Source organism: Montipora foliosa, chromosome 10 (assembly GCF_036669935.1).
Source record: "Montipora foliosa isolate CH-2021 chromosome 10, ASM3666993v2, whole genome shotgun sequence".
NCBI lineage: Eukaryota > Metazoa > Cnidaria > Anthozoa > Scleractinia > Acroporidae > Montipora > Montipora foliosa.
The window spans coordinates 19,477,352-19,491,102 of NC_090878.1; the positions used below are offsets into that span (position 1 = coordinate 19,477,352).

At 41.3% G+C, this 13,751-nt stretch overlaps 1 protein-coding gene across 3 annotated transcripts in view; it reads right to left on the reverse strand.

The window, feature by feature from the left end:
- Positions 1-4,623: 4,623 nt before the first annotated feature.
- LOC137974446 (tetratricopeptide repeat protein 28-like) overlaps positions 4,624-13,751 on the reverse strand; it is a 37,608-nt gene continuing 28,480 nt past the window's right edge. For all 3 annotated transcript variants that reach the window (XM_068821443.1, XM_068821442.1, XM_068821441.1), the window contains 2 exons: positions 8,783-12,549; positions 4,624-7,645 (listed from right to left, as the gene is read on the reverse strand). In XM_068821443.1, coding sequence (XP_068677544.1) covers positions 7,626-7,645; positions 8,783-12,491 — 3,729 coding nt within the window. In that variant the 5' untranslated portion in view covers positions 12,492-12,549 and the 3' untranslated portion in view covers positions 4,624-7,625. The remainder of the gene's footprint in view (positions 7,646-8,782; positions 12,550-13,751) is intronic.

The window sequence follows — 13,751 nt, forward strand, 5'->3', positions numbered from 1 at the left end:
TAGGAACCACGTGCATGGTTTGCTCACTCTTCACTAAAAGGGAAAACTGAGCAGACTGAGGGGTATCCTGTTTAACCTATCACTTGATTACGTTGCCGCCCTGAATGGTGTATCAACAGTTAAGTTTACATGGAGGTGGGGTAACCTGGGTAAGTGGGGTAGCACGCCTAGATGGGGTCGAAACATAGCTCGCGTTTGCACGAAATCTTAGCACCCCGCGGTCCCCGGAGTCACCTTTCTCGAGGCTACTACGTGGTCGCTAAGTACGTAAACAGGCAAAAGGGCCAATAACTCAACGAGATTTGTACGGTCCTGTTGTAAGGAGCCACCTGGTTTGCTCGTTCTTCACTAAAAGGGAAAACTGAGCAGACTGAGGAGTATCCTGTTTAAGATATCACTTGACTACGTTTCCGCCCTGAATGCTATATTAAGAGTACAAAGAAAACATGTCTTCGGCTCTGTTTGCATGGAGTTGGGGTAACCTGGGTGAGTGGTGTAACCGGCCTAAATGGGGTCGAAAAATAGCTCGCATTTACATGCAATTTTCCCACCCCGCGGTCCCCAGAATCACCTTTCTCGAGGTTACTACGTGGTCTCTAAGTACGTAAACAGGCAAAATGGCCAGTGAAGGAAGCATTTTGGCGGTAATGCACTTCTGCTCTCACAGCCTAGTATATGCAATCCTGAGGCTAAAACGAAAAAGACCGCCGCCCACAGTCATTACAGTCAGGAACTTCAAACAATTTAATACAGAGAATTTCAAAGCAGACAAGGAACAAACATCCTTTCACATTGCATCAGTATTTGACGACAAGGATGACGTCCTCTGGGCGTGGAATCAATAATAAATGTTAAGGGGTGTTTACGATTCACAAACGCCACTGAAAGAAATTAAAGTGCGAAGCGTATCGGCACAGGGGAGGTGAAATTGGTGAATTTTCACCCCCCTTTTTCTGAGCCCCCCTTCTTTCTTTTTTTTTTCTTATCCCTCAAACACCTCAACCAGGCTTTGGTTCTATTACATTATTACAAAAATTCACCCCCCCCCCCCCCCCATTTCAAAATCCTGGATCCGCGTCTGCAACACCATTGGACTGAAAATGAATCGCTGATCGAATTTATTCAAGAGAGCTGTTGAAACTAAGGATCCAAATACATGGGCCGACTATAAGAGGTTGAGAAACGAAATGACATCTGACATTAGGAGAGCGAAGGCTGCATACTTCAGAAACCAAGAGAATACGGCGAAGACCTCCTTGGCATACTGGAATGTATTACCCAAAGTAAGGAAGAAGATAGGACCACTAAAGCGTGACGGCAACAGCTTAGCGAGTAAAAGATACGAAGAAAGCCAGGGGCACCCAACGACCAATTTGTTGTAAAATGTATTATCATACGCCAGTTAATGAAAATAAATGTTATTAAGGCATTTTCAGGTATTTTTCAGTGTTGCTGGGAAAACATTATCTGTTCCTTTTTCCCAGCAAGACAAACAAGAAATTTCCCAGCCAGCTAGATAAAATTGGTTGGTTTCCCAGCCAGCTGATCAAATTTATTTCCCAGCCAGGAATTCCGCGCGTTTTCAAATCCCTCGATCCAAAACGACCGAACAAAAGCGACAAAACCGGGACAAAACAGGTTTTTTCCGGAAGCGCAATCACTCTGACCAGCCGTTGTATCAGTTTGTGACTATTCTCTGGGAGACGGAAGGGGTTCTTTTTTTTTTTTTAGTCGTCCTCAGTCTTCAGAGTTTCTACAGCCAGCTCGGGTTGAAATGCTGGAAAAAGTCAGTAATTCCCAGGCAAAACCTCAGTCAATAACAAAATTTCCCAGCCAGCTCATCGAAACACCTGTATTTTTGCCAGCCAGCAAGATTCCTCTGGGGAACAGATAATGTGAGGAACAGATTCGTTGGGTGCCCCTGGAAAGCGAGCCTTATGAATTGCTTCTTCTCTACCATCGCTGAAAAAATAAATGCTGGGTAACTCCAATTGCAGGTGCCACATTTCTTGACTAGTCTATGTTCTATACCTGTACGTTGTACATATGCATCCGATATCAGACTATCTAGTGACGATATTGACATAGACGATACTTTTAGCACTGGAAGATGAAATTCGTATCCCCAAGCGGCCATGTAATGTTTTGTTTATTATATAGATATTGATGAAATGTCCAGATTTAAAACATCTCGTTTTACTCATTTTCGAAATGATGAAAAACTGGTCACCAACCGCTAAAACAGGCATGTTGTGTAACATGGAACAAGACATGATAGTTAGCGGTTATTTCATCTCACTCACTTCGTGCAATGTGGGTGAATTATCTTGAAATTGAATATATACCAGCGCTTTCAGTGTATAAATATAGAATGAAATATTCGCAATTGTACGCTCACGTTGTCGTTAAAATTGTTTTAAAAAAACCTAAAATTCAGTGATTTCAAGTTGTTTTTATGCAGAGTACAGCAATAAAATGCGTGCCGCACGTGCAGCACGATTATTTTTCCTCTTTTAACCAATCATATTATTAGCCGTAGCCGTCGTCATTTCTTAAATTCCCTACTATCCGAGTTCGCTGGGGAAGGAACTGTTGGTCACGGCTCCTAAATTCCCCACAAAGGGACATAAAGCGAACAGAAAACACAGGCAGCCGTAACTTACAGCACCGCCCAAAACAAACAAGGTTAGCAAGGATATTTGTTACACTTCCTGAGCAACATAAACAAACCGGTATACTGTGGAATATAGCTCACATAATTGCCCAGTCAAAGCGCGCGTACTATATCTGAGCGGCAGAAAAGAACTTAAAAGTGAACCCCATGCTGAGAGGAACTAATGATCTTTTGTGGAACCGAAGAATTCAGAAATGTCTTTGTTGTTGATAACGAGGGGACAATTAGACAGTTCTCTGGTATTCCAATTACATCTGATAAGAAAGGTCAATGAGATCACATTTGGGATGACGAAATAGAGGGTATTACATGGCCGCGCAAGGATACGAAATTTATCTTCGAGTGCTGCAAGTATAGAGATACTTTCAGCACAAGAAGATAAAATTCGTATCCCCAAGCGGCCATGTAATGTTCTGTTTATTATATAGATATTGATGAAATGTCTAGATTTGAAAGAACTTGTTTTATGCAGTTTCGAAATGATGAAAAAGTGGTCACCAACCGCTAAAACACGCATGTTGTGTAACATGAAACAAGATATGAGAGTTATGAAAAACAAATCACGATAATGTCAATTTTTGCAATAAAAATGTTAATGTAGTAGAGAAGAATTATAATGAAGCACAAAAGTATCTTACAATGAAGAGAAAGCTCGCTTTTTATTGGCTAATTGTCTTGGTTACCATGACAACACCTATATCCTCACATGTGAAATATAAAAATGATATGTTCACTGCGCGCGGTGAAGATATGATTTTTTAGTAAAAGGGGAAATCCTAGTATTTCATCAATATCTATATAATCCTATACGATTGTGTAGCTGCGACCATATCTGCGCCACAGCAGAAACCGAAAGAGAGAAGTGATCCCTGGCACTTATCTGAAAAAACAAAAACGTAATTGTCGCTTACACACACCTGAAAACTTCAGTTGGCTCGAACGGGATCCGAACCCAAGACAATGCTGGTGCAATGCTCTGCCAACTGAGCTTTGAAGCCACTCAGTGGAAAAAGGTCAAAGACTCGATGAATGAATGAAATAAATGTATTTATTAAAAACTGAACTACGGATATGAGATTTCCAGCATTTTCATTGGCTCGCCGGGCACAGGCTATCAGTTCATATACCTGCTGTGCCTAATATAGCCAAGGAACGCGTGAGAAATAAAGCGAGCTAAAAACATTTTTTCAGCTCTAAGAAAAGATGGCCGACAAAAGCCGTTTTGGACCGGAATTAACCGAGACAGAAATTGATGCTTTAGTCAACAATACATGCAAGAATTGTTGATCCTGGAGTTTTTAATAAAACAATTATTCTACTCGAGGTTGCTGGATATAAAATGATTATAACCGCCTGTGCGTCACACCCTCGTTGGTTATCTATCACTTCATATCCAGCGCTCTCTCGTAGAATAAATGTTAAAGATTCGAAGTGCAGGTCATAGACGAAAGCGAAATTAAGGTGATCCTCTGCATGAAAGTGAGATTCGAGTCCAAGGTAACCAGAAGTTCTTCTCTTCTCGCCGCTTCGCGACTCGTCTTCGCGGCTCTCTCGTCGCTTCAAGAAAAACCCCTGGGACCAGGGTACACTTATCTCGACAACTGCCCAGACAAATACGAGGATCACTTCTCTCTTTCGTCTATAACCCACACCTCAAATATATACATTTATTTCATTCAATCATTGGCTTTTAGTGTCAATTTTGTCAACTATCTAGCAATTTTTCAACTTTCTATAACTTAGATATTTTTTCAACTAACAAGAAGACGTGTTCAAAAACAACTCCAACAACCCCATGAAAAAAGAGTGACAAGTTCATCAGTTTTGTTGTGGATTTAACATCGTGTCGACCAATCAAATTGTCAAAACTTCAGTTGTTCTTTAATCACTCTGCAGTGAAACGAGAACAAATCATTTTCATACTAAATATCATCAGACGCAGACAAGGATCAGGAATAATTAATAGGCATCTCGTTTATTGCCAGCTATCAGGATGCATTAATACAAGGGCAGTAAAAATACAGAATATACAGGAGTACATCTGAGACTGCAAAGCTATACTGAACATTTCTCGAAGCAAGAAAATATAGCTCAACTTAAAACAGCTTATAACAAACGTTTGTTATAACGCTCATATCAATACTTCTCGAATGAGCAAACATCATACTGACACCCTTGGTGGTCGGCACTGATTACATCAGCGTACAAGTACGAATGTCAAAAAGGAAATCTTACAGAAAGGTAGCAAGAGATGCCGTTGAGTGACCTTGAACTGCGAGAAATGGCTGTATATACCTGACTACAAATAGTCATGCGCACTACCAGACTATGCACACCTAAGTGTGAATACAGAAACACCCGAGCTACAATAGCGTACGTTTTATAACGTAAGAAAATACATTTGTCGGAGAAACCAAATACACACTTGCGCGACTACACGAATTCGTTTATTAGCTAATGAATTAATACAGGATTGTAAGCAGGCTTGAATTCTTTTAGGCAAAAAAATAAATAGTGGTGGAAAACCTGTTGACTGCTTGATTGAAAAGTCAATAAAATCCTCTCCTTTGTAACTACGCTCAAGTTTGCCATTTGCGCGGATTATATCGACAGACAATAAAATGGACAACGTGTTCTCCTCGCAATTCTCTGTAAATAAAGCAGTGGTCAGTCAGTTTTCTTTCCTAAACCGCGATAGAGTTTTCATATGTTATTTACAAAAAAACTAGACTATGACTAAATCACCTCCTATTTGTCGATAACACCTCACTTCACCGCCCGTTTGAATTAAGAGGTTTCCTAGTTAGTATGCACTGGTCAACCTATGCATTGATCGTAATCTCCGAACTAGTTTGCATTAAAAGTTCAAAACGCCCATTTAAACGGTTTGAAAGTTCATTCAACAAAGTTGAAAGGATGTTGAGCAAATGTTGACAACAAGTTGTGCGGAGACGGCTCAAATGGTTTTAACATGGCGCCAAAAATTGAGCTAAGGTTTTGATTGCGAGGAACTAAGAACAAGAAAACAGACTCTCCCGTCCAATTACGGCCACATATGAGCATGCGTGTGTTCCACAAAATGTTGAACGAACTGTTGAAACGGCTTCAGCTTTACCCAACATTTTCTAGAACAAGAGAATTGTTGAATCGATGTTGAATGAAAGTTTAAATCAGTTTGAATTTGATAAAACATTCTTTCAACAAGCCTTCAACATTTTTGTTGAAGGACCCCTGTTCAAACACTCCTAACATTTGGTTCAACAAAATGTTGAATGCATGTTGAAGCAAAAGTGGAAACCGTTTGAATGGGCCTTAAAACTAAGGGACGAGACACTCTGGGAGACAAGTCGCAGCGACAGGTCTCTGGGACAAGCTGCTCCGTGTCTATTACTTGCAAAACAAAGCTGCGACGCAACGTCTGTTCGGTGCACAAGCAGTGATCATGTATGACGGGGGATGTGAAATAGTTTTCTAATTCAATATGGCGGGTATGGAGCGCTCTCATTGATTCATTTATATTTGTTGCAGGAAGTGTACACACGGTGCCACAACCGCTGCTTTCGCTTATTTTGTCGCTGCGATCAGTCGCACGAATTCAAACTGGTTTGAATTCGTGCAACTGATCGCGGCGACAACGATTTTCACAAAATTAACTATGTGTCACTCGTGACGAATTGTTGCGACGACTTGTCCCTGTGACGTGTCGCAGCGACTTATCGCCTAGTGTGTCCCGGCCTTAAAGAATCAAATATTTCTTCTCATTATAATGAGTAGAAACATTCGGAAAATACAAATAAAGATATTTGAAATATTTGAGTAGAAAGACATCCAATGCATATTAAGAGATCAAACAAGACTCTTATTTCCTCGTTTTTAACCTTCTAGAAGTTTCCCTAAGAATTTGCCCAAAGAGATCACTCATATCCAAACGTTTGCACGATATTAAATTTATACAATCATTTCATTTTCGATGCTAGAACTTTTAGACTCTAGACATTAGCCTAACAAATCGCCCATTCTAAAAATATTTTCCCTTGGCCCCTCTGCGGCAATATCTTAGAAAAACCCTGTTTCTGAGAAACTTACTGTCTGTTTGATTCTGGAAGTAACCTTTTTCTAGCAATTTCTTCAATAGAAAAGTTCGAGTCTTAAAACCTTCCACTTATCTTAATAAGGAGATTACGTAATTTCTACGTTCCTAGTTTTTTAACTTTTACAAAATTTCCCAAAGATTCGGCAATTAAAAAAAAAAAATTTAGTTGGAAAGGAATGGAAAGTTCATATACGGAGCTACAAATGAATAAAATAAGGCTGCGTTTCTTTGGGAGAATCCAAGATGGATTTATTATCTCACATCACACGGATATTTCGTTCTCAAAGAAACCAGTATCCGAAAAGGGATTTTTCTGGCGTTAAAGCCCACTTTCAGCCGATCAGGATTAACGTAATTTCTATCAAATTGAAGTTGTGCGAAAAATTTACGACTTTCTGTAAATTTCCGGTACATTCAAGAACAAAATGGCACTGAAAACTCGCCATGATACAAGCAAATTGGCGGGAATGTGTACTTTCACAAGACTACCCCTGGCCAAACGTAATGTTTTCGGATCCGTCTCCCAAAGAAATGCACCGATCATGAATCCTAAAAATCGGGATTCAGATCTGATGTAATGAATCTACTCGGAGAGTGAATTCCTCAGATCAATAATCCATTTTTCCTGGTTTTAGTAAAGATTTCAGCGAAATCCGCTTTTGGATGCAAGGAACCGGATTTGCATTTCCCAAACAAACCCACGCTAGGTCTACAAACATACTTTTAAAACAAAACATATCTCTTGTCTTCCTTGACCGTTTATGAGGTTTAAATGCTTTAACGCTTTCAAGAACTCATATCATAATTGAAGTAAGGAAAACGACATACTGACGCATCGGAGTACAAGAAGTAGCTTTCTCAACTTTTGGATGCCGTTTCTGAAAAAAAAAAGTAAGGAAGGAAAAGACAAAAAATGTCCGGATCGATGGTAATTAGGAATTTCGTTGTTTGATAAATGAATAAAGAAATCATTTTCATCGATAGCAATGTTTGTACATAATTACATGTGATATGATGAAATGGACAAGTGATCCTTTCACCTATCTGGACAATTTTAAGTCCTTCACAGGAACAATTAAATGAACCCAACAAAATGACCTACTCCAAAATGTGTGGCCTCATAGCTCAGTTGGTAGAGCATTGCACTTGCATCGAATCCTGTTGGAGCAACCTGAATTTTTCAGGTGTCTATTTAAACAGAAAATTCCTTTGTCTAGATAATTGCGAGGATCACTTCTCCATTTCTTCAATACCTCCACTAGAAAACATACATTTTATTCATTCATTCATAATTACATGTGCTTATAGATAGAGCGGTTTTCAATTGAGTGTCCAAAGTAATTAGCGAATTGCTTTGGTTTTGCATTTACTTCACTCAATGATTGGTTTAAGGTTCTCGCGCCATTTTTTCAACCAATCAGAAGTGAAACCAAAACCAATTGTGGCTCGCGCGTGCACATTTTCCCGTGCTTTGTGTCGACTACTTGTAATTACTTCAAGTTTTGATTGGTTTACCGGATTGTCTTCGTCCTTTTTGATTGGCCAAAGTAATTACTTTGGTTTTACGAAACTCGATTGAAACTCGCTGTAATAGCAACAATTCTCCATTCGTCAATACCTCCACTACAAAACATACATTTTATTCATTCATAATTACATGTGTTTATAGATAATAGCAACAATTCCTATCCAACTAAGTGTCACTGTGACATGTAGGCTATAAGCGTTTAATATCAAACTTCACTTTACACAGGTAACCGGCGATCACTGAATTATTTATTTTCAGTGCATTGCATGGCTCAAACAGTTATCTCCAGAAAGCAAAGTTCCCGACCCGGTGAATGCAAGCAATACTTATTTCAGTGGCTAGCGAAAGCAGTTCGTAAAAGAACAACAAAGGCGGCCAATTTTAACCATTTCTCTGTGAAGAACTTACCTCTTGACAACTTGCTGACTAAAAACCTCTACAATGTAATTCCTTTCAGCAATTAAAATAATAATCGAAAAACACTTACCATTCTTTTCAAGCTCGTGGTGCCCAAATTCGAACGTGACATCATCGCCAATTAGCACAAATGGCGCCCAGTCTTTTACGGCAGAATACTTCTCCGTCTCCCGAAGAGATTTCATAGCATATTGAAGAGCTAAACTTGCACTTTTTCTATCTGCCAAGTGTTGGTAGAATTTTTTCATGAACAGCAAGGTTGCCTCATCATCGATTGCCCAGAGTGACACCAGAACAGACCGGGCACCAGCACACAGAAAAGCTCTTGCTATTCCTACTACACCCTCAGAATTGACCTCTCCCCGGCCACTGTGACAAGAGCTCAGAACAACCAGTCTTGCCCGAAGACCCACTGCACGAACATCACTCATTGTTAACATGAAATCTTCCTTTTCTGGAATCTGGGATGCACGTTCAGGATTTGGGGCCAAAGCAATTTCTCCAAATTTCTTATCTCCATGTGCTGCAATATGGATTAAAGCAACTGTCTTCATTCTTTTCAGCACCTCAGCTTTCGTTGCATTTCTTCCAGTGAGAGGAGTGGTCTGCAGAAGTTCCCCAATCATCTCCACCTCTTGCATCGCGCATGGCAACTGTTCGCACATGGGTTCACCATTTTCGTCAATGACTTCCTTTAACCACGGATCTCCGACAAGCAGAGCTTCACTGTTACCGTAAAAGTCATCAGGTGCACTTGCGATGAGTTTTAAAGTGGTCAACGAGGGAACAGTACGGATTCTGACAGAGTCGCTCAATGCAGAATAAGGAGCCAAGCAAAATGGTCCATCAGGAACAAAGATTAAGTCATCATCTTGAAGCAAGTCTGCAATGGGACTGATTAAGACATCAAACAAAGGCTGCAAAGAGTTATTATGGGAGAGGGTCAAAGACTGAAAGGTCTCGGAAAGAGCTTCCCTACTGCAAAACAAGTCACTGCGTAGCTTGTCAAGTGTGCGATTCTCGCATCGGACAACAGTCCCCGCGCCAATCTGTTTCAAAGTAGTTTCTATCAGTGAAGCGGCACTGCCATTTTCGATTTTCTTTTGCCTAAAGTTTATTCCACTTCCTCCTCTCAGAAGCCAAAAACTGATAGTGTTCCATTCAAGTGCTATGAAAACTGTTTGTAAGGGCAAATATTTCATAACAGTAGAGATAGAATCCGTCGTCGCAACTGCCGAGGAAGGTTCTTCGTCAACTCCAAATTGCACCTTCAAAATGTCTGTCAAAGCCTGTGCTCGTCCTTGTTCAGCAGCAAACAAAGCCTCATCAACCTCTCCATTCTTTAAAAGTGCTCTCCAGAGAGCTGTGTACGCCACTTGCTTTGTGTCACGAAAGCTTATTTTCCATGCATCTTCTGATTGAAGAAGACGCCTTGTTTCATCGAAATGTTTTATGCTTAGACGATAAAAATTAAGGGCTTTGCACAACGAGCCTAAATTTTCATGAACATGACCAAGGCTATAGCAACCGTTTCCCTGTCCTACTGGATCCTCCGTTTCCTTGCAAACAGTAAGCTGTTGTTCGTAAAGGAGAAGAGCATTTTCAGGCTCACCCATTTGGTGATAAGCGTTGCCGAGATTACCATTGACGCCTCCCTCGCCGGCCCTATCCCCTACTTCTTTTGCAATGCTGAGATCTTGTTCGTAATACTCTATGGCTCGCTTGAAATTGCCCAGACTGCGATAAGCGTTCCCGAGATTACCATTGGCCCTTCCCTCCCCGGCCCTATCTCCTACTTCTTTTGCAATGTTGAGATCTTGTTCGTAATACTCTATAGCTCGCTTGAAATTGCCCAGACTGAGATAAGCGTTGCCGAGACTACCATTGGCCCCTCCCTCCCCGGCCCTATCCCCTACTTCTTTTGCAATGCTGAGATATTGTTCGAAATACTCCATGGCTCGCTTGAAATTGCCAAGACTGTGATAAGCAATGCCGAGATTACCATTGGCCTTCCCCTCCCCGGCCCTATCCCCTACTTCTTTTGAAATGCTGAGATGTTGTTCGTGATACTCCATGGCTCGCTTGAAATTGCCCAGATTGCGATAAGCGTTGCCGAGATTACCATTGGCACTTCCCTCCCCGGCCCTATCTCCTACTTCTTTTGCAATGCTGAGATGTTGTTCGTAATACTCTATGGCTCGCTTGAAATTGCCTAGACTGTAATAAGCGTTGCCGAGATTACCATTGGCACTTCCCTCCCCGGCCCTATCTCCTACTTCTTTTGCAATGCTGAGATCTTGTTCGTGATACTCTATGGCTCGCTTGAAATTGCCCAGACTGAGATAAGCGTTGCCGAGATTACCATTGACCCCTCCCTCCCCGGCCCTATCCCCTACTTCTTTTGCAATGCTGAGATATTGTTCGTAATACTCTATGGCTCGCTTGAAATTGCCTAGACTGTAATAAGCGTTGCCGAGATTACCATTGGCCCTTCCCTCCCCGGCCCTCTTTCCTACTTCTTTTGCAATGCTGAGATGTTGTTCGTGATACTCTATGGCTCGCTTGAAATTGCCCAGATTGCGATAAGCGTTGCCGAGATTACCATTGGCGCCTCCCTCCCCGGCCCTATTTCCTACTTCTTTTGCAATGCTGAGACCTTGTTCGTAATACTCTATGGCTCGCTTGAAATTGCCCAGATTGAGATAAGCGTTGCCAAGATTACCATTGGCCTCGCCCTCCCCGGCCCTATCCCCTACTTCTTTTGCAATGCTGAGATCTTGTTCGTAATACTCTATAGCTCGCTTGAAATTGCCCAGACTGAGATAAGCGTTGCCGAGATTACCATTGGCGCCTCCCTCGCCGGCCCTATTTCCTACTTCTTTTGCAATGCTGAGATCTTGTTCGTAATACTCTATGGCTCGCTTGAAATTGCCCAGATTGAGATAAGCGTTGCCGAGATTATCATTGGCCCTTCCCTCCCCGGCCCTATCCCCTACTTCTTTTGCAATGGTGAGATGTTGTTCGTAATACTCTATAGCTCGCTTGAAATTGCCCAGACTGAGATAAGCGTTGCCGAGATTACCATTGGCGCCTCCCTCCCCGGCCCTATCTCCTACTTCTTTTGCAATGCTGAGATGTTGTTCGTGATACTCCATGGCTCGCTTGAAATTGCCCAGACTGTGATAAGCGATGCCGAGATTACCATTGGCGTTGCCTTCCCCGGCCCTATCCCCTACTTCTTTTGCAATGCTGAGATGTTGTTCGTGATACTCCATGGCTCGCTTGAAATTGCTCAGATTGCGATAAGCGTTGCCGAGATTACCATTGGCCCCTCCCTCCCCGGCCCTATCTCCTACTTCTTTTGCAATGCTGAGATGTTGTTCGTGATACTCTATGGCTCGCTTAAAATTGCCCAGACTGTGAAAAGCGTTGCCGAGATTCCAATTGGCATTTCCTTCCTGGCCTCGATCCCCTACTTTTTTTGCAATAATCAGTTGTTGCTTGAGATACTTTCTGGCCTTTTTAAAATTGCCCAGACTGTGATAAGCGTTGCCGAGATTGCCACAGGCTTTTCCCTCTCCAGCACTGAAACCTATTCCTTTAAAAATCCTTAATGCTTCTGTGTAATCCCTCTTAGCCTGTTCAAAATAAGCCAAGCCATAATAATATTTGCCCAGATTGAAATATGCAATACCCTCCCCTTTTTTGTTTCCCTCTTTTCTTGCAACGCTAAGCTCTTGTATATGCTGCTCGAAAACGTTCATCTTTTTGTCCACCATTCTTGATTACAAGAACTCTTGAGAACAAGGAGGGTCGTCTTTGAAAGAGAGGGCACTCCTTGAAAAATACGAAAGAAAGCATGAGAAATTCAATGCACTGACCACAAATGCTGCAGGTACGTAGCCAAACCAACACTAAAGAGACCGCCTTATCTATAATCGTGTTGTAACTAACTTAAATAAATTACAGCACATTTACATTACACCACATCATCACAGTATACATTACTCTAAGTTTGTTTTCACTACATTGCGTATTACTACCTCTTTACTACTGACTGACATGTACAAGAAATCATCTTGCCCTTGATGGCTGTGAACATTCCATTTATATTCTAAGGCCTTTGTTACGGTGGATAGAAAAAATTCTGCTTCATAAACGTGAATACTAAGGTGCTGTCCATTACGTCGGCGAAATTTGTTTGGTTTAACGTCCATTGATATATGCACCCGCGCTCCGAAAGGATCCATTCTCGTTCTCTTATTTTTCTTATCCTATGTTCATGACTTCAGTGATGTATTCAAAATACCAGACCTGATTTTATTTGCAACTGCTGATATGACGATGCTAGTCTCTTACGTTTAATTATTTGGTTACCTAGTTCAAGGCAAAGAAACTTACACTAAACTTGCGGAAAACTAATTCTTTATTCTATTTAAGCCTCGAGAGAAAAAGATGTCATCTTTCAATGCAAATCTGCTAAAATTATTAAAGAATTGAACAGGTCGTAGAACGGACTTTCTTGGGGATGTGCTTGACTGACATCTTTCTTGGGAAACTCTGTATTTCTCAATTGGCTTACAAAATCTCTGAATCTATAGCATTTAATTTCAGGTACAGTTATTTTTCACGTGGAATGCCGAAGCCATACCACGTCTTAAAACCGGTCTGGTGTCTTTTTTTTGTTGGTAGTCACAAATGTGCATACCACACGGATACTGAATTAATCTCCGATCGGGTGAATTTACATTTATTCCCTCCAGTAAGTCCAAACTTCCTTACCCCGAGGAGAACTCATATTCTTTCCCAACCTTCACAATTATCTGCGAGCGTGTTAGACCACTCGGCCACCGCAACGCACTTCCGTTAATCTTGGTGAAAGCAAAGATTTAGTATGGAATCTTTCCGCCCGCCATGATTGATTCAGTATTAAACTATTCGATAAGGTGGGCAGATGTTTTTCTTTGAGAATGGAAAGCTTTAAAGGTAAGGATAATACTCTACGTTATTTCTAGATCTTGCCTCGTACTTGTGTGTTC